This window comes from Citrus sinensis, chromosome 7 (genome assembly GCF_022201045.2).
Source record: "Citrus sinensis cultivar Valencia sweet orange chromosome 7, DVS_A1.0, whole genome shotgun sequence".
NCBI lineage: Eukaryota > Viridiplantae > Streptophyta > Magnoliopsida > Sapindales > Rutaceae > Citrus > Citrus sinensis.
Window position 1 is genome coordinate 29,007,246 of NC_068562.1, and position 20,011 is coordinate 29,027,256.

At 33.2% G+C, this 20,011-nt stretch overlaps 3 protein-coding genes and 1 pseudogene across 6 annotated transcripts; 2 read left to right on the top strand and 2 right to left on the bottom strand.

Annotated features, from left to right (window-relative positions):
• The first annotated feature begins 732 nt into the window (after positions 1 to 732).
• On the top strand, positions 733 to 1,550 carry LOC102614858 (PLAT domain-containing protein 3-like). Its single transcript, XM_006464155.4, has 2 exons — positions 733 to 900; positions 1,003 to 1,550. The coding sequence occupies exons 1-2, from the start codon at positions 835 to 837 to the stop codon at positions 1,474 to 1,476; spliced, it is 540 nt and encodes a 179-aa protein (XP_006464218.1). The 5' UTR covers positions 733 to 834; the 3' UTR covers positions 1,477 to 1,550.
• A 531-nt stretch (positions 1,551 to 2,081) lies between these two features.
• LOC102626519 (TPR repeat-containing thioredoxin TTL4) lies at positions 2,082 to 6,978 on the bottom strand. Its single transcript, XM_015526944.3, has 5 exons — positions 5,796 to 6,978; positions 5,282 to 5,477; positions 5,000 to 5,172; positions 3,873 to 4,206; positions 2,082 to 3,206 (listed from the first exon to the last, which is right to left on the bottom strand). Exons 1-5 carry the CDS (start codon positions 6,824 to 6,826, stop codon positions 3,078 to 3,080), a joined length of 1,863 nt encoding a protein of 620 aa, XP_015382430.1. The 5' UTR covers positions 6,827 to 6,978; the 3' UTR covers positions 2,082 to 3,077.
• Positions 6,979 to 11,216: 4,238 nt separating this feature from the next.
• Positions 11,217 to 15,164, bottom strand: LOC102615164 (protein SCO1 homolog 2, mitochondrial). Of its 4 annotated transcripts, none has more exons than XM_025101595.2 (9): positions 14,944 to 15,153; positions 14,425 to 14,557; positions 14,193 to 14,271; positions 13,935 to 14,049; positions 12,978 to 13,012; positions 12,414 to 12,614; positions 11,980 to 12,069; positions 11,738 to 11,870; positions 11,217 to 11,643 (listed from the first exon to the last, which is right to left on the bottom strand). In XM_025101595.2, the coding sequence occupies exons 1-9, from the start codon at positions 15,012 to 15,014 to the stop codon at positions 11,535 to 11,537; spliced, it is 966 nt and encodes a 321-aa protein (XP_024957363.1). In that variant the 5' UTR covers positions 15,015 to 15,153; the 3' UTR covers positions 11,217 to 11,534. The 4 variants fall into 4 exon arrangements, 3 of the variants coding, with proteins under 3 accessions (XP_024957363.1, XP_024957367.1, XP_006464220.1); XR_008056710.1 differs by having other exon boundaries at positions 11,627 to 11,643; positions 11,738 to 11,878; positions 14,944 to 15,164; XM_025101599.2 differs by lacking the exon at positions 12,414 to 12,614.
• A 2,013-nt stretch (positions 15,165 to 17,177) lies between these two features.
• LOC127898903 (uncharacterized) lies at positions 17,178 to 17,788 on the top strand (annotated as a pseudogene).
• Positions 17,789 to 20,011: the final 2,223 nt, after the last annotated feature.

Here is a 20,011-nt window from a genome sequence, read left to right on the forward strand (position 1 = left end):
TCACCGTTTTACATTTTACGGATGAAGTTGTACCCCACGTGTAATCATGATCATTTTCTTTTTCGAATGAACATGTGATCGAGATTCAATCTGTCGTAACACCTTCCAAGGCCAATCTTGTAATTTAAGAGCACAGAAGAAGAATCACTTGGTTCATCAAAACATGCCCCACAATTTTTTCTTATATTGTTGATACATACTAGAAAGCTTAAGTCATTTATAACATATGTATCTTCAAGAGTGAAAGAGAAATGTACGTGATTGATCGATTTGGTTCAAAATCTACTAATTTTAATAGGGTTGATTAGTTAGCTCAATAGATAATAAAGAGTAATCTTATTTACACTTGTCAATAATTAGAATACAACATAATTCATATTATTATGGCATCTAATTGTGCCGCTTATCAATTACTAAAGCTTGCTTTTCAGGTTTGTTCGTTATTCCTGTGCGCTAGTTTGCTTTGAATAAATGATACTACATATGTAATTGGGTAATTACTGTTACAAAATTATAAAAGACGAATAATCTTCTTAATACCCTCCAATTATGATACGATTAAATTTTATTTTATTAACCTCCAAATATTCCCTCTATCTTTAATCTACGACCTGCCAAAATTTCGCCGAAATTCAAATTCCAGTTATACCCTTCATTTACCTCGCATCTCCCAGTCCTCTCTGCCTCCCCTAATAACACGTAACGCACCGTCAATCTCCGCGTCGCACGAGATCAGACCCCCTCTCAAAACCTTGTCAAATTGCCACGTGCCCCTCAAATTCCTCACTTTATATTTGTATATTCAGACACAAACTCAGCTCCACACTGTTGGCCATGGAGATCAAAAACCTCCTCCTCTCACTCTTCCTCCTCCTTTCTATCTCCAACATCGCTTTCGCTGTAAGTTTTTTTTTTTTTTTAACTTTTCGTACGAACATTATTAAATCTCATATAAATTGTTTCGTGTTTTATGTTAACCTACTTGAACATGATAATAAGCAGGATGACAGCGATGATTGTGTGTATACGGTGTATATTAGAACCGGCTCGATCTTCAAGGGCGGGACTGATTCGATCATCGGCGTGACGCTCTACGATGCTGTCGGTGATGGCGTGCGGATCAGCAATCTCGAAGCATGGGGCGGATTGATGGGCCCGGGGTACAATTATTTCGAGAGGGGCAATTTGGACATTTTCAGCGGGAGAGGGCCGTGCCTGGGTGGACCCGTGTGCGCGCTGAATCTTTCATCGGACGGATCGGGGGAGCATCACGGGTGGTACTGTAACTACGTGGAGGTGACTTCGACGGGGGTCCACACGCGGTGCGCTCAGCAGCAGTTCACGATCGAGCAGTGGCTGGCGACTGATACTTCGCCGTACGAGTTGAGCGTTTTTCAGAATTATTGCGACTATGTGAGCAGCGGTCAGCGTCGTGAGAGAGTCGTGAAATCTAAGCCTTTGGCTTCTACTATGTAAGATCGTTGTTGTTTGTGATAATACGTGTGCGGAATTTGAGAGGACGAGTATTTTGATGAATAATCTTGTGATAATTATGGTTTTTTTTCCCCTAAAATTAATATAATGTATTAATATGGTAAAAAATTACTAACAATATATTACTATATAACTGTAAATATAAGACCCTGCTTAAGTATAATACATAGGGCCTAAGACTCGAGTTAGGAAAAATTTAACCATAAAATAGCTCAGAATTATAAATTCTAAAATTAAAATGAGACTAAATGACTTCACACACCATAATCATATGAACTTCTAGAGAAATTTTGCAGTACACACACAACACGTTTTTTTCTTTTTGGTGAAGCATGCATGTGATAAAGAGTGGATAAATAGAGAGCCGGAAATTAAGATTTTATTTTAAAGATCTAAACATGAGTTTTTCTGGCACATATCTCGTTTAATTTGAACGTCTCAATTTTATTGGAAAGTAAATTTGACCTCGGCTTTTACTGTCGCATTAAATCTTACGGTAAGATTTTTTATGAAATGGCTTGTATATGAGTTGTCATTATATTGAAATTGGATTTAACTGGTAGGTCAATTACCAACTTGTTCAATGGACAACTGTCGTGTCGTGTAATGTGTGGTGTTATGTGTGAATCATGTGATACACAATTGGTAAGTATGTTAGTAGCAGTTGATGATGGGAGATTGAGAGTTGAATTTCTCGGTTGTCGGTAGGATTAGAATATCATTTCATTTTCAAAGGATTAAGTTTTGTCGTTGCATTCTTTAAATGGGGACAGGTGGCACAAACGTACCATAACTGCTTGTTTCTTGGGAAAATCGAGAGGGCAAATGGGGTTGGGTCGGCCACACTATATCAAATTCAACCTTAATGAGATTTGCGCAGGTAGGTGTGTATAGTCAATTGGAGCAAATGCTAAGAGAATGGCTTCATGGTCTTACGCATCTTGGAATATCGATAAGCACATAACACATGCTTAATTAACTTTCTTCTCCGTTAATCCTATTTTCTAAGCGTGCAACCATGAAAATGTATCAATAATAATTCTTCGTTAATAAATTAAATCTAAGCATGAAAAGGGAAAGAAGATCGATGATTCAATTCTCATCAGTGACACAACGTCGAGATTTGTTTAAGGCGTATCATTCTGGACTGTTACAAAGGTAACATCAAATCGGGAAAAGGGAAAAAGAAAAAAGAAACTGAAAAAAATTGCACACATCAAACTATACATGCGGCGACTTTCCTGTTGATTTCGAGTCAAACAAAACAAAATTCCCTTTTCCTTTTTGTTATAAGACCCGAAATTAGCAGAAAATAATGAAAACTAAACATGAAAATTAACATTATAAACATGTACCAATCCTTCCTCTTACTTAGTCTTCCCCTTCACTTCCTAAAAAAAATCGAAATTCGAACAATTTAGCCTCCCACCATGAATTAATTTCTTCTTATAATTAAGCTCCTCCACCACTTCAACAACCAAAAATTGCAATGCCAAATCAACAGGGAGCCTTCCTTTTTCTTCTGCTTTTGGCCTGTTTTGTCTTAATTTGATCCCTTTCTCTGTCTCTCACTATAAAATGCTTCAAGCTCCGCCTCTTTGTTTTTTGAGCTGTGCTTGAACCTCTTGCAAGGCTTGATCCACTTCCTCATCATCCGGTGCTTCTTTTTTCAAGATTTCATAGTCTTGCATTGAAGCTTCCCATTTCTCAATCTACATGAATAACGAAAAATTAAACAGTAGTTATTACATCAATCATAAGCATTTTTTAACTGTAAACAAGTGTTTTAATTTTTTATTGCAAGATTCAATAAATGTGTCTAATGTAGCATCTTCAAAATGGTTATAAAAAATGAATTGAGCACCAACTCATACTCATACACACACACACACACAAATTGGACGACACCATTGTTTTATAATTCTCGCCCCTTGGACTCAATTAGGTGAAGACCAATTAGGAAAGAGCCATAACTAAATATCTAAGGGTTGGAGCCAAAAAAAAGTACATGAATGAAAATTTGTTGAGGCTCAAATCCAAAAATGAATAAATCAATGGGTAATTGGATTTAAGAAAAGGGGTTTAATTGTGGTACTCAAGGATACCGTATCCTTCAAAATGATAATAATAATAATAATAAAATATGATCATTTAACGGTACTCACACTGTAGGATAGAGTATCCCTGTTACTATATAAGGTTTTAAACTTATTCTTTATAAATTTTACTGTTTAACTTTTTCACGACTCTTTTTTTTTTTTAATTTTTATCACCCTATTAGGTTTGTGATTTTTATATTATAAGTTCGGCTAAACTAAAATCTTGATACTGCCACTGAATGATGGAATGGATGCACAAAATGCAAAAAGGACAGTCACCTTGGCAAAACAATCGGCTCTTCTTAGTCTGGCCTTGCTGTAACCTGGCCGCACATTAAGGGCGGCATTACAATCCTCGATTGCTTTCTCAAATTGGCCAAGCTTCGACCGGCACGCGGCACGATTACAGAGCAAAACTGAGTTGTAAGGATCGAGCCCTAAACCATCTCCGTAAGCAGCAGCTGCTTCTGAGAATTTTGCTTGCTTGAAAAGTGCATTTCCATTTGATCGAGCTGCTGCCACTCCCTTAGCCTTTCTCATTACCATGTTCACTTCTTTGTTATTTGAGTCTTGCTTTGCTGCCTTTTGTATTGCCGCCAATGCATCTTCAAATCTATATAATCGGCAATTAATTGGAAGCCTTATTATATTAACCAATTTTTATTATCCATTTTTAACAATTAGGAACTATTGAATGTTATTTTTTTTCCCTTAGTTTGTTTCTTGGTTTTAAAAAAAATAAATCATATGCATTTTCCTAAAATTTTAAAATGCGGTTCCTTTAGCATATATTATTGGCATATAATTTTTCAATCTAATCTACCCTCAATTTAAGAAAGACAAAAACTAACAAGGTTCAATAATAAACAGATTAAAATTGAATCGTCCACCAATAAATTTCTATTTCGAGAATATTTCTCTCTTATTTCTCTGAATAACTATCGAATCATCTGAATAAGGAAATTTAATAATTGATTCAATTAAATTTAATTTTAGGACTCGAAATCCAATCAAAATCATAGTGCTAGTTATCAAATTTTAAATTATCCTAAGTTTGGTAGGTACAAACACTAGGTTGGATGCCACTAACACAGAAGACTTTTTTCCTTTTAAAAAGAACCAAAATTTTTTTACCCAAAACCAATCATTGTGGGAATAATATTAGTGCTAGTTACATGGGGTAGGGTTTCATGATATTTTAACATCTTTTTGTTTCCTCTTTCCGCAGCTAAAATTTCCCTTTTGAGTTGTCTGCAATTCAAGATTAGGGTCAAAATCACTTTAATAACCTCAATTTTATTTCCTTTTCCACGCAAATTATGCTTTCTAGTTGCATATGTAATTATGCTAAACTCTAATCCGCAATCTCATCATTAAACGCTAACTAAAAATTATGCAACACTAACCTGCCGCACGCCAAATTAACCTGAGCCCTCACCACCAACAAATTGGCATTACCAATAGGCCCAAAAAATCTTGTCGTCTCATCGACATCAAAATTTGGACCATTCTTCAATGTCTCATCAGCTTCTTGATGCTTGTGCAGTTTCAGCAAGGCCTCTGCTTGTAATGCATATATCTTTATAACAAAACAAAACAAATTGAATTCAGTCAGTGATTTTTTTTTCGCATGTTTAATGTTTCAGATTATTAAACAGATTTGCGATGTTAGTAAATTTGATACTGACCTGTGGAGCTGAATCTGCACCACCAGCTATAGCAGCCCTTGTTTCTTGAATTAAAGTGTTCCAATCTCTTGTCCTTTTAGCATCCGTACATTTGTTGAGATGGGCTTGCAGAGATTTCGCTTTAGCAATATCAACCTGATCAGCCTCTGGTCCTGCATGTTTAAAATGATATATTGCCTTTTCCACTTCCCCTAACCTGTAGCACACATCCAAATTAAAGAGCACTTAATTAGATTGAATATCATCAGATGCACCACTTATAAATTTAAGGCTTAACAGGCACGGACACGTGAAATACTAATATGATCTCCAGGTTCGGTAGATTCCAAAATATCGAAATAGGGTACAGGAAATGGGCTAGAATGAAACAAAAATTAGTTGAGGCAAAATGAACACGAAATCTTGGCTCTGAAATCCCGAAAGCTTAAGCTAAGAGTAAGACACAACAATGGACTAGAATTAAAACACAAATTCAAGAAAAGCTCAAGAATTTTTTTTTTTTTTAAACTTTTACCTGAGATACAAGTTTGCCAAACGATGATGAGCTCTATGATAATGAGGCTCAATTCGGATGGCTTCTCTGCACTCGAAAACTGCTTCAAGAAGCCTACCCAAAGCTGTTAATGCAGCAGTTTTGTTACTCCTGTAAGAGGCCTTATTGGGATCAATAGATATTGCAGCATCATACAAAGCCAAAGCCTCTGCAAAATTCCCAGCTTTGTAATCTTCATTGCCCATGATCTTTAAAGTTTCCGGGTCCATTCTTGTCGAAAGAGCCCTGCATAATGAAGTCGGCTCGGCACTAGAAGAAGAAGCAGGCTTTGGAGGATTGTAGTTGTAATGATTTTGAGGATGATCATTTTGTTTCTTTACAACATTCCCCATAACACTATTCGGATACCTATTATTATTTTTATTAGTATTATTATTTCCTCTAACTCCTGAGCTTTCATTTACATGATTATATGGATTCACATTTCCTCCTCCTCCTCCTTGCCTTATGTTCCCCAAATTCCCAAAAAGCATCATGTTGCTTGATGAAGCTCTAACAAGGTTGCTACTCCCTCTTGTTTTTTGATGATCAGCGATCATACTTTCAAGCTCACCCGAAATCCCAATGGCCTCTCTAGGCACTCTCCTTCCTTGGTTCACATACCCTTGATTTGCAGTGACTTTGTTGTTGTTGCTATTAACATTATTGTTAACTGCAGCTGCGTCTTCAGGTTTTTTAACATTATTCTGCTGGGGTTTCGGATGATGACCTGGCGGTGGCTTTGAGCTTGGTTTCGGCTGTGCTTGTGGTTCTTGAACATTTGGTGCTGCGGCATCTTCTAAAAATTGTGTCTCATCAGCACTACTGTTTCTTCTCCGTTTTGAATTTGGTGTGCTTGGTACTTTCACAAGTTGATTGTTGCCGCCGCCATTGCTGCTTCCATTTACCATCGGAAGTGACCCCGTTGAGGTCGTTCTCCGCGGCCAACGCCGCCCAAAAACCGCATTCAACAGGCCACAGCCTGACTTTTTATCCGGCGAGTTCTCGGCCATTGCTTTAATGTTGAATCTTCAGGCTTGTTGCACAAGTAGCTTCCCAAGAAAATTGGAGAAAAATGCAGCTCTTGTTATGAAAAATTGCAATGTATTTTTAATAAAACAAATAGACGAGACATTGGTGCATTCCCAAAATGATTAGCACAAAGATTGAGAATTAAGAAAAGGGATTGGATTTGGATTGGAAATCAATTTGAAACAGGCCTTAGCCCCAGGAGATGATAGGCAAGGAAGCTGGTTAAAACTTTCCTCCTGGAGTGTGGCTGTTAAAGAAGAAAAAGATTGATTCTTTGTTTAATAATTATTCTCTCTCTTTTGGTTAAAAAGACAATGAGAAATGTCATAATTATTTTGAAGGTAAAAAGAAAAAAAGAAAAAGAAAAAGAGAAGAGTGCTAATTTTTCAATTAAATTTGTAATTAGTTAGGTAATGGAATTTTGAAATTTTTTGAATTTTTTTCCTCTTACTTTTTGTGTTTGCTTTGCGTGGTGCACAGAGGGAACCAAGAGACCCGGTCTTTGGATAAATGAGAATCAGTAAATTTTTAGAAAGAAAATTTAAAGGAGAGGAAATGATTTGCTAATTGTTATTTGGTCTTAGCGAGAGTGTTCTGTTAGATTAAAAAACTTTAATTTGCTTACAGCCAATAATACAATGGACATGCCCTTAAAGATAAAGAATTTGAATATATTTATAAAGAGTGATTGGCATGCACGTTGTGGCCAAGCCAGCTATTGGGCGTTGATTTTCAACTTGAGAAATTTAGTCCAAAATATCAAATCATATGTGAAGATTTGAGCATCAAGATAGGTTATAACTTCTATAATGATATGTCAAAGCTTAAATACGAGGGGAAACGAAATCTGAGACCAAAAATTTGTCTCATAGACCACCATAGTTTTAGTCATACATAGCTAAACCCCACTACCTTAAAAATGTACATCTGGATCTCTTTTTATTAGTAAACATCATAGTACATTAATCTTAATGGACATTAAGTACTCGATTTAATTAATCTCTATCCAAATACATGGAATCCCAAACGAAAAGGGATTTTGATGTTTATTTTGAAATGACATGAATTTAATTATCTACTCACCAAAATTTTGGAAGGATTTGTGTTTCTTTTCTCTAAATATCAACGTGTGAGCCCTTAACTTAAGCTAAATTACTTTTAGGTAACTACGATATGTTATCAAGGCATGACTTTACTTTACCTTAAGGTCAATAGTGAGCTAGTTGAGTCTAAATAACTTAATCCTTACGAAAAATTTATATAATCTAAATAAACGTCATACTCAAGTATAAAACATTGAAACTTAAAAATATGAAAGAAGCACCTAAAAAGTTTTTGAAAATATATTTCCAGAAAGATGTTTAAATATTAATCCGATAAGACTTTGATTCCAACGTGGACTTAAAACCATAATTTATCCAAAAATAACTGATTAGTTAAGGTCAAATCTGCTAGTTGAATTTCAAGTTATAAAAAACAGGGCCACAATTTTCACCCTAAAAAGGGAAAATATTTACCTATAATTAATTTCAATACTCTAACCAAAAATTAAATTATTTACACAGAGCAAAGTGAGTCATTTTTATGCAATATTTGGATCAACGCAAATCACAATAAGTCTAAGACCCATTTGGAATTGCTTTTGAAAGGATTAAAAAGTGATTTTGAAAAGCCAATAGTTAATTTTCATAAATTTTTTAAAAATAATTTTTGGCAAAATTACTCCATTCTACAACAGATCTTATAAAAGCAAAAGGGAATAAATTTTTAAAATCAGATTTTGAGAATTAAATTTATATTTAAGACAATTTCATATATATCCTCACGTATATTATAAAAATCAAAATTGCCTTTATTTAATTAAAAAATAAGGTCCCATTTGGGTTTAAGATACAACATAAAATGTTTGGTAAACATTAATTGATGTAGTTTAAAAGTTAAGTTGATTTGATCAATTATTTTTATAATGAAAAACCTATAATATCTTTACTATTTTTATTAATTTTATTATTTAAAAATTATATTTACTATACACTATTAACTTTTATTTTATAGTTATAGCTTCTTTTTTTTATACAACAGCTACAACTTAAAAGTTACAACACATCAACACCAAACAAGATCAAAATCATTAAATTATTATTATTACCAATTATATTGAAATACCAAAATAAAAATAATAAAATAATTTTTTATTATTTTATTAATATATTTTTATATGTGTTATGAGTTTCAAAAACAATTGTATATGTATCTTATGTTTAAACTACTGAAAGAATACAAATGAATAAAATGGATAAATATTGAATAAAATTTATTTACATATTTATATACATGTACATATAATTTTTTTTTAATAATGTACATAGAAGAGTTGATAACTCATAGCTTAATTAATAGCAATTATTTTAAAATTTACAGTATGACCAAATTGATCATAAATAACCTTACATTTGAAATTTATTGGGTCCACCCAATAAACCTAAATGAGGGAAATGTTAGTATTACTACATTACTACATACTCGTGCTCAATTATTATATATGTAGATCTGAACATGAATCAAGCATCCAAAAAAATTGAATGATAATTGAAGGCCCTTTAAATAAAGATTTTAGAAATGGAATAATGTAGATTCAAGGTGATGTGGTTGAAACACATCATATTAGTTAATTTCTTTCTCAAAAGTAAGTTATTAGGTAAGGACTCAAAACTAACCTTCATATTCGAGTCACATCAGTAGATGAATTAAAAGGAATTATTACTCAATGCTACATTTTTCAACAAAGAGGGGGGAAAATATTAATGTCAAAATTAATTCTAATATTCTAACCCCTAGATTTAGCTAACGATTAGTGGCTATCACGACATTTTCAAATCCTTCAATGCTTTACAACTTTGCAAGGTAATTATTGAATAGACAAACCCACCATCACTGTCAAATCTTAGTTTATTATTGTTTTGATCGTTTAAAATCTTAACCAAATAGCTTGTGTGAAAATTACTGCTTAACCAGCTTTTTAAAAAAATTATCTCTAATACAAGGGAATAGATTTAGGTAAATTTGGCAATCAAGAAAATTGGAAGCAAATGAGGGGAAGCATAACGAATTTTTAACGAAGGTATTCATTGCGGATATGAGAATTTAATCAAGTCAAAGGGTCTGAAATAACAAATATTGGAAAAGGAAAAAAAAAATTGAAGATGTCAAATTGAGAAATGAATTTGACTAGAGAATTTAATTGAAGATTTCGAATTCATTTCTCAAGACGTGGGTCAGCCAACTGATATCATATCAAAGAAAAGTGGACGGTAGATGCACGACATTGACCTATATCAATCCTAAATTCTTGTTTGACATTATGAAAAAATCAACCCCAAAAAAATTTAAATTTATAAATTAATTTTTTAAAGAGAGAGAAGGAGAATGTGTGTGAATGTATGGTTTATTTTTCTCTAAAATGTTAAAAACAAAATCTCTAAATTACACATCTCTTCATCCTATCATTAACATCAAACATTTAAATCTATCAAGATGTATTGTAATAATAGAATTTCTGTACATTTAGTAATAGGTCTCACATTTGTTAAAGCATATTTTCATCATACAATTTATTGGTAAACACTAACTTTTACTTGGTAGTTAATGTTTACCACCAACCACCACACTTGTACTCGACATTTGGTGATTTCATTTCCATCATGCATCACCTATGGATTATAATACCTTAATTCTAAGTAAAATACTAAAAATACAAAAGAAAGATAGAGTGAACGGTGTGATAATATTAATTGATTATTTTATTTTTTTTCTCTTATATCATATGGTGTAATAGTTAATTTTCCATTTAAACTTAAAAAGAAGTAGAAACTGTTGCTGAGTAATTCCAGCTACTTACTCGCATCAAAATCAGATGGAATTCATTCTTTTGGACTGTAATCTTTCCACCAAGAGGACAAGAATAAACAAATGTTAAAGAAAAATTATATTGACCTTTCAACCATGAACCTGTTTTCTTCACTATACAATTTATTATCAAATTATATCCTTTTGGGACTGATGCTGCAGCTCAGTTTTGAAAGGATAACAACTAAAATTTTTCATAAACACCCCATTTGCACACTTAGTAGTTGGTAGTAAATATTTATCACCACTCACATATATTACACAACTAGTGATTACATCCCTTTGCAGCTGTGGCTGTGGATTAAAAGCCACTGCTGCTCAAACTAATCATACCCTAAATAGGTTTCAAGTGCAAGACAAGATCAACCACAAGATAGATAAATAATAATAGCCCTTCCAGTGAAAATTTTCCATATTTCCCGTTAATTTGTTTATATATGTTCCTACCCCAGAAAAGTGATGATATGACATGAAATTGGCCAAAACTTATATATCAGTAAAGTTAAACGAAAGTTAAATGAAGTAACCCAGCCTGGCTAACAAAGCGAGGAGCATTTAAATGAAGTACCCCAGCCTGGCTAACAAAGTGAGGAGTACGGACTTTGTCAAGGGCCAGTTGATTCAAATGACAAAGTCTCATGGAAATTAACATTTCTGGCCGAAAATCCATGGGTAATTGCAGAAAAGAATGGAAGCATATTGAAAACGTCAATCATTAAGTTGAGGTTCTCTTTAGTTCCTTCAGTATTAAACGGCTAGTTCCTCTGCATTGTACTTGGAAAATTAGGTTGATGCTTTCTTCATTTCCTTCGAAATTTCTTCTGCTAGTTCCTCTGCAGTGTATTCAACCCCAAAACATCTCACAACCTCCAAGCTTGGGTTCATAAAGTACCTGCTTGTTTTGAACATCAAATCAACCATGAGCTCAAAAACCAACAAGAACTTATCAATGAGGAAAACAATACAAAACATGGATTTGGGCTCACATGTTGTGGGAAGACTCTACAAGATAATCATCGCCTTCGTCTTCAACTTTCTTAAAGAAAACACGGTATTCCTGAGCCATCTGCCTTATAGCACCAACAGGTCCCGTTAATCCCACTATTCTTGAGTTAAATTCTACAACACTTGACAGAAAAGCATGCCATGAGAAAGTCAGCCAAAGAAATTGTGCATGCAACACATTCTGCAAATTATTATAAATGTAATCATTTGAGGGAACCCGAACCTTTAAGGTAAGCACGTAGGTGTGCAGGAGTATCACGCTGTGGATCGATGGTGACAAATATTGGTAAAATCTTAAGATTCTTTTTTGAATCTTAACACCAAGTAAAAATACACAATGTGAGAGATGTTATCCAAATCCAAAAATAAATATCATACTCTTTTTAATATAAAATTCCAGGTCTGGGCTATTTAACTCGAGTTTTCTTCATAGAATATTTCGATTTAAATTTTTTACTTATTTTGAGTCATTGATCTCATGCAACCCAATGGCATATATGCAAAGTCAAAAGTACCATTTAATGATGTCAATTCCTTTAGTATCTCTACTATTAAATTGCATGAGAAGAATGAATCAAAATTTGTGGCAAAATCTTATATAAAAATTAAGTTAAAATAGTCCCACCCAGAATTTTATTTCTATTTAAATTCACAAACCTAATATATCAATAGCCTTGGCCATCATCTGGACTTGCTCTGGCCCAACATCAGGGGATGATGTATAGCCAAAGTACAGAAGAACCCAGTTCCCTAGAAAGTTATTTTCAGTTACTAGACGATTCTCTGTATCAATTAGAGTGAATGGACCACCTATAATTGGACCCGTCACCCTATTGGGACCAGAGTTCTCGCCCTGTCCTGGTTGAACCAAAAAGGAAAATGGAAATTACAATTAGAAAATCATCCTCCAACTGCAAAACTGAACGTGGTAAATTGCAATTCTGCAAGCTCAAAAATTTCTCGCTGATCCTTGGAGAGAAATTTTTTGACTCTCAGAAAGAAATTTTTTGATTGTATGTAAAGAAGCATTTAGTGGAGAATGGATAACAATCAATAGTTTCCAACAAACATAAGCACTCTTGCAAAGTAAATCCTTTTAGCTTAAATCCACATTCACGCTACTAAAATTAAATAATAGTAGATGAAGTTTTCTTCTAAAACTATATTTTTTATCCTCAATAAATGAGTTTAGATATTCTTCTGGAGTTGCATTAGTTTTACCTGAAAACACCATTGAAGGCAGGGCACTCATTGTCCTAGTCAACAAGCCCAAAAGCGAAAAGAGAACTGAATAAATTCTCACTTCGAAAATGCTAAAAAGTATACATGTAATGGGGTAAAGCGAGTTCAGCATGCCTAAAATTCAGGAAACGAGAAATGCCTACTTAGAAATACCCCTTAATTGACCCAACTACTACTACTTAATGGAGAACAATGACTGTAACATAATAATGTTGACACTTGTTGCAAATCAAGGACAGAGCTCAAAGGTAAATATTCTCAAAAGTACCCAAGCAAGGAAAGTTTAAAATATGATTTAGAATTTCATAACAAATGCCAAAGAGGTCGGAACAATACAGTTTTAGAAAAGGGTCCTTTTGGCTTTCTCGTGTACAGGCAGTCAGGCATTTGTTAGAGAATAGGAAAATTTCTCAACTGCCATCATATGATGTTGTTATGTCTATTTTAGCAAAATGATGTATTAGTGACTAGTTTTGCGTGTATCTAGTATAAAACAATGCAAAATCATGAGATATTTGAAATAAAGTTCGAAGATTTGATAATCAAATAATTCCCGACTTGTCTGTTTCTTTCTTCCATGCCCCTTCAAAAAATTACTTCCTAATTTGTACCAGTAGATATACTGGATTTTTAAAGGCTACTCAAGATCTAATAACTATAACCATGCAAAACATACTGCCATCATTTTCACCTTTTAAATGAAAAACATAGTTACCAAAACAACCACCAGAAATGCTGTAAAGAGCTTCTCGAAAATTGAGACACTTCATCGCTAATAATTTCAAACTAAAGTCCCCAAGGGTACAGCCTAGCCGCTAGGATATTTTGTTTGAAGCAAGAGGATAAATTCAAAAGCTATAAGAAAATCTGTTTGATTCTGAAAAACTTTGATAATGTCTCGAAGTGCATGAGCAGGCATGTGTCAGAAAGACTAACACTGAATATGGGCAAAGAGCGGAAACTGAATAATCCCCTAATTCATAATTAGCCCAAGTGAAGATAAATCGCACCTCAAATTTTTTCTCCTTGACACATTGACAAACTGAAGTTCCTGAATCTCAATCATGAGTGAAAACATAAAAGAAATTGATTCATAAGAATAGAACCTAAAAGTTACCAGCATACAATCATGAAATTTCCAGATCCAGGGGAAAAATAAAAGATGGGTAGGAAGACTGAAACTTAAAACAGTACCTTTCCTCACAGCTCTTCGTTCATCATTATAATGGACAAAAGTAGCTATTCCAGCTAATCCCAGTAAACCACCAGCTGGCTGCAACAGCAAATTGATAAAGAAATAACAAGTCCAATTTGTTCAAGTAATAATAATCTCTCTTCCCAAGTGAAACTTGACAACTAACGTTATTAATCCTGGTACTTGAACAACTATCAATAACAAATAACAAAGGTGTCTAAGGCAGCATACAATAACATAAGTACTCCACGAGCGAGAAGCTTTCGTCTCTTGAGGCGATAAAAAATAATCAGCTGGGTTTCTATGACTCTGTCTTGACGATTTCGTGTAGCTACAAGACTGAGTTCTCTTAGATAAATCAAACCTACACCAAATACAAGCAACTCAGCTGAGACTCGTATAATCAATTGTCTTCAAAAATTAACCTACGCCACCAAAACTGAACGTGTTTCTTTAACAATGGTTAAGACTCTAGCATCAAACTCCTATTTCATCCATAAACCCTAAACCAAAAGACCCCATCACGCAAAAAATTCCGTACGAAGTTCAATTTTTGCACAGATATACAAACTTTTTGCACATTAACAATTAAATTTAAGAAATTTGTTTTTTGGCGCTCGGGGGGTTGTTTGCAAGAGCAACTATGCATCACTAATAACCGTAGCAACAAGCTAAATGAAACAGAGTTATAATGAAAAATTAAAAAATGAAAGTAAAACAAATGGGGTTTTAAGGGTTTAAGAGATTGACCTTCGAATAAGATTGAGCGGCTGTCTGAAGCGGTGCTTGGAGGAAAAGAATAGAAAGCGAGATATGGGCATTGTGTTTTAGCAAAATTTGTTCTTAGGCTTCGCAGCAATTGACAGTTAAATTGAAAAATCAAAACTCGTGTCGATTTTTGCCAACTTAAACGCTTAACATGAAAATTTTGCCTTATTGCCCAAGGTTTTTGTTTTCCTAAAAAAAAAAAAAATTAATAAACATGGAAGTTCATTAATAAATAAGGACGTTCATTAATTTTTATAGAAAGAAACCCAAAAAAAATAAATAAATAAAAGTAGGACAAAAATCACATAGATAAATCAGGTGGGGTTTTACCATATTTTTAATTCAATAAATGATAAGACAGTTTGCACGATATTATTTATGAGTGATGATACGGTCACAAGTTTTTATATAAATTTATCTTGTACAAACTGATTTGGTATTAATTTTGAATGAAAATAAAAAAATAATAAAAATAGATCATGTCGACCAAGAGATATTTAATTCAATCAATTTTATTATGCCACATTAATTTGTACAAAAATTTGTGACTATATTATTACTCATTATGTATATAGATGTTAAAATTAATTAACCAAATTGTCTTTATTTCTATTATATTCTCTCTCATTTACTATTAGAATTGATTTAAGTTAATAACTAGTGAGCCAAACAATTAAATATTGAGAAATTACTAAACATACCTATATTTGGTGAACAAAATTCTTATACAAAGTGGCGTGAATTGTTGGATTTTTAATCTAACATTATTAGATCCTTAATTTAACGTTAGACTTATATGTGAATAATTATGTGTTACCGATTATCGTATACAGTTAAGCCCAATTAAAAGTGATCTATTAATATTTTTTGGTAATATGAGTTTTAATGTATCTAATAGGACGTGGGTATTTAATGTATAGATACTTAAGGGTAATTTCTATTTTTATAATGAGTTGAAGCAAGGATAGTAAAAGACAACAGTAAAAGTTATCTATATAAGTGGTTATGGTCTGTAGGTCACACGTATCATTCTATTTTTCCTAACATCCTATCATTAGAGAGAGTACAGAGAAACTTAAAAGATCTTTAGGAGAGCGTGTTGATCTAGAGACAAATCATACGACTCTAAAGAGTAATTAAGCATTATGGATTCAAATACGTTTCTGCATATTTTGCTATTGATTCTTGATAATACAACGTGAATTTCTTAAATTATAGACAATGGTTTTCACCAAAGTTTTAATTATGTTCTAACGAGTCGTATCAAAGTCTTTTCATGTTGAATCATTGAGAACAACTTGTAATTGTTTTCTAAGATTAAGATTACAAAATTTTGGAATGCGATTTTCAATATCAACAATTCGATTTTTTTTTTCTAAAAAATTCAAAAATTCATAATAATTTTTGTTTTCAAAAATTTGGTATAAAAAAAATTAGAAATTCATATTTAAAGTTTAAAGTTAAAAAAAATTCAAATTTAAGGTTTTGCGGACGGCGATAGTAGGAAGCCGCGACCAAGTGGGTGAAGTGGCCGTCACTTTTTCCTCATGCGGTGGCCATGGCAGTAGCATAAAGAAAAAAAAGTTAAGTGAAAAAAATTAAGGTTTTGGTGATTTGGGGTTGTTTTAAGATTCGGTTCACGACCCTGATTGGTCCAGCCCTAAACCGATCAACGGTTTGACCAGTCAATAGTTGATCGGTAAAACAATTGACCATTTGCCTTTTGAATTTGATCTGAATTTTTTTGGATAATTTTAGTGCAATTTTAAATTCCAATATTGGTATGTTTATATATTTTGAAATAAACTAATTGAAGTAAAATGTCACCAAAGTGACTTCTTTTGTGAAAATTTAATTTTTATAAATATAAACGGTTGTATATATGTAAATTCTGTGAATACCGATTAGCCCAAAGGAAGGTTCGTATTTGATAGAATTGCATGTGCACCTAAAGTAATAAATGCATGACGATTATTTGGTTTTACATGTGAACAATAATTCGGCTTAAAATAAGATTTATTGTTTGACATGTTCTTATTACCAGTGTTTGATCACTATATCAAGATATCACTTACAATTTAATATTTTGTCAAGGATAAAATATTAATAGATAGTCTGGTTTCTCAAGATGAGGTTTACTTTTATTTAAATTTATTTTTGTTTTAAAACTTGTATAAGCTTGTTTTGTTTGGTTATTTGTTGTTCTCTGTTCAGTTATGTATCCTGCTAGTATTACTACCAACATCAATTCTATTTATATGCTAAATGACTCTAACTTCAAGTCATGGCAAGAGAATCTTTTAACAGTTCTCGCAGTCATGGATCTCGACCTTGCATTAAGGGTTGATTCTCTCTCATCTTTGATGAAAGTACCCTTGATGATAAAAGGGAAATAAAAATGAGAAAGAGATCAAATTGCATGTGTATCATGATCATAAAAAAGGTCATTCCACAAGCATTCAAAGGCTCAATATCTGAAAAGATAATTACAGTTAAAGAGTTCTTTGCATAAATTGAATAGAGATTTGCTAAGAACAAAAAGACTAAAATTGGTACGATTTTGACAAGTTTAACTTCAATAAGGTATACAGGTAAACGCAATATTAGAGAGTACATCATGGAAATGTCTCATCTTGCTTTTAAACTAAGAGTACTTAAGCTTAAACTCTCTGATGACTTGCTAATGCATTTGGTTTTAATATCCTTACCAACATAATTAAACCAATTTAAAGTGAGCCATAATTGTCAACAAGAGATATGGTCTATGAATGAACTTATATCATATTGTGTTTAAGAAGAGGACAGACTGAAGAAATATAAAGCATAAAGTACTCACCTGGCCTCCACCTCCAGGGGCAAGGAGAAGGGTAAGAAAAGGAAGAATGATAAGGAAGCTGCATGCACAGCACCTTAAGAGAAACAACAAAAGAAATTGACTAATCCAAAATGCATTAGTTGTTTCTTTTGTGAAGCTGAAGAGCATGGTTTGGTTTGTTCTGAAGTTAATTTAACTTTAGTACCAAGACACGCGTGGTGGATAGATTTTGGTGCAACCATTTATCAGTGTTCAGTGTAGGATTGCCTGAATTGCCGAAAGCCTAGTGATGGTGAAAGATAAATCTATTTGGGCAATGGCAATGAGATTAAAGTTGAAGCAATTAAGAAATTTATATTATTATTAAAGACCAAATTTTATTTGGATCTTAATAAAATATTTATTATTCCATCTTTTAGATGGAATTTGATTCTATTTTTGCTTTGGACAGGTCTGATTTTACTTGTTCTTTTGAAAGTAAAAAATTCAATTTATTTCATAATTCAAAACTAGTTGGTTTCAGTTCTTTATTCGACGATGATAATCTTATACGCTTGATACAATTGTTTCATTTAATGAATCCATGCAATTTAGTACATGAAGTTTAAAGAGAAGTTAACTAATGAGAATTCAGTTGTGTTATAGCACAAGAGATTGGGTTATATCTCCAAATGGAGAATAGAGAGACTTATGTCAGACGAAATTCTCGACCGTTTAGATTTAAAAATTTTTTATATTTACGTTAACTGTATTAGGAGGAAACAAACCAATAAAAGGATATTTGAAGCTAACAGAACCTTTGATGTCTTAGAACTCATACATACATATATTTTGGGCTATTAATTATGGTTACTGGAAATGCTCAACAATATTTTATGACGCTCATAGACGATTTTTCAAGATATGAATACATATATCTCTTTCTTGAAAAGTCACAATTCTTGCATATGCTAAAAAAATTTTAAGCTAAAGTTGAGAACCAACTCGGCAAAATCATCAAAAGCGTCAAACCATACCATGATGGTGAATAATATGACAGATATGATGATTCAAGTGAATAACGTTTAGGGCCATTTGCTAAATTCCTATAGGAATGCTGTATCGTCCAATAACACATTATATTGGGTTCGCTCACTATGAATAACGTTGCTGAAGGACGAAGCAAGGCGCTTAAAGATATGGTAAAGTGTCATGACCCAACCCAGACCTGACAAGATATTGTCCGCTTTGGGCCTTAACAAGGCCCGCACGGATTTGTTCTTGGGGCGCCCATACACCCCAAAACGCGTCTTGCCAATTAAGGTGTGGATCACCCCTTATAAACCCAGCATCTCTCCCGTGCTTTGCCGATGTGGGATTCGCCCAGGGTGTTACATAAAGAGTATAATTTGTCACTCTATGCAAAAACGCTTACAACTGCAACATATATTCTTAACAGGGATCTAAATAACAGACTGTCAAAGCCCTTTACAAGCTTTGGACGTATAAAAAGCCTAGTCTAAAACACTTGTAAGTTTGGGGATGTCCAGCTGAGGAAGGACCTTATAGACTTAATGAGAAGAAACTAGACTCAAGGACAATGAGTTATTATTTTATTGGACACTTTGAAAGATCCTGAGAGTACAAGTTTTATGATCCTACAATTAAGTCTATTTTTGAGTCAAAAATTACTCAGTTCTTTGAGGATGTCGAGTTTGCAGGGAGAGATAGAATTAGAGACTTTGTCTTTAAAGATGAATACATTGATATTCCTATAAATATTATTGACATTGATCAAGATCTCATTTCTGACTTTGTTCAAGACCTAACATATCAAGATAATGTTGGAGAGCCCCCAATACAAGAATTCGTTTTAGAAAAACGAACTCTACCACCTCAAGAATCTATGGCATTGAGGAGATCCAATAAAGAAAAGAGAAATGCGGTGCCAAATGACTACATTGTATTTTTGCACTGCATTTCTACAAGAACGTGAGGTAGACAATGAAGTGATAAAGGATGATTCGATTATTTCTATCAAGCTATGCAAAGTTCTAACTTTCATAAGTAGATTGATACCATTAATGAAAAGATAAAATTCATAAAGAACAATGACGTGCGGGATCTTATCCCATTGCCAGATGTGCGAAACCTATTGGTTGTAAATGGATATTTAGACTAATGTAGGAAGCATCTTAGATGAAATAAATTAGAATTTACTAAGAATTATAATGTTCGGGTCACTTTAGTATTTAG

Bases quoted from the DNA above. Each gene is read 5' to 3' on its own strand.
- LOC102615164 (XM_025101595.2), bottom strand. From the start codon at position 15,014: ATGCCCATATCTCGCTTTCTATTCTTTTCCTCCAAGCACCGCTTCAGA. The intron at 13,013-13,934 runs GTTAGTCTTTCT...CTTGTTGACTAG, and splicing joins GCTCTTTGCCCATATTCAGT to GACAATGAGTGCCCTGCCTT. The intron at 12,070-12,413 runs GTTTGTGAATTT...CTTGGTGTTAAG, and splicing joins CAAGGCTATTGATATATTAG to ATTCAAAAAAGAATCTTAAG.
- LOC102626519 (XM_015526944.3), bottom strand. From the start codon at position 6,826: ATGGCCGAGAACTCGCCGGATAAAAAGTCAGGCTGTGGCCTGTTGAAT. The intron at 4,207-4,999 runs GTTAGTGTTGCA...CCGATTATATAG, and splicing joins GTTAATTTGGCGTGCGGCAG to ATTTGAAGATGCATTGGCGG. The intron at 3,207-3,872 runs GTGACTGTCCTT...TTATTCATGTAG, and splicing joins GAGCCGATTGTTTTGCCAAG to ATTGAGAAATGGGAAGCTTC.
- LOC102614858 (XM_006464155.4), top strand. From the start codon at position 835: ATGGAGATCAAAAACCTCCTCCTCTCACTCTTCCTCCTCCTTTCTATC. The intron at 901-1,002 runs GTAAGTTTTTTT...GATAATAAGCAG, and splicing joins TCTCCAACATCGCTTTCGCT to GATGACAGCGATGATTGTGT.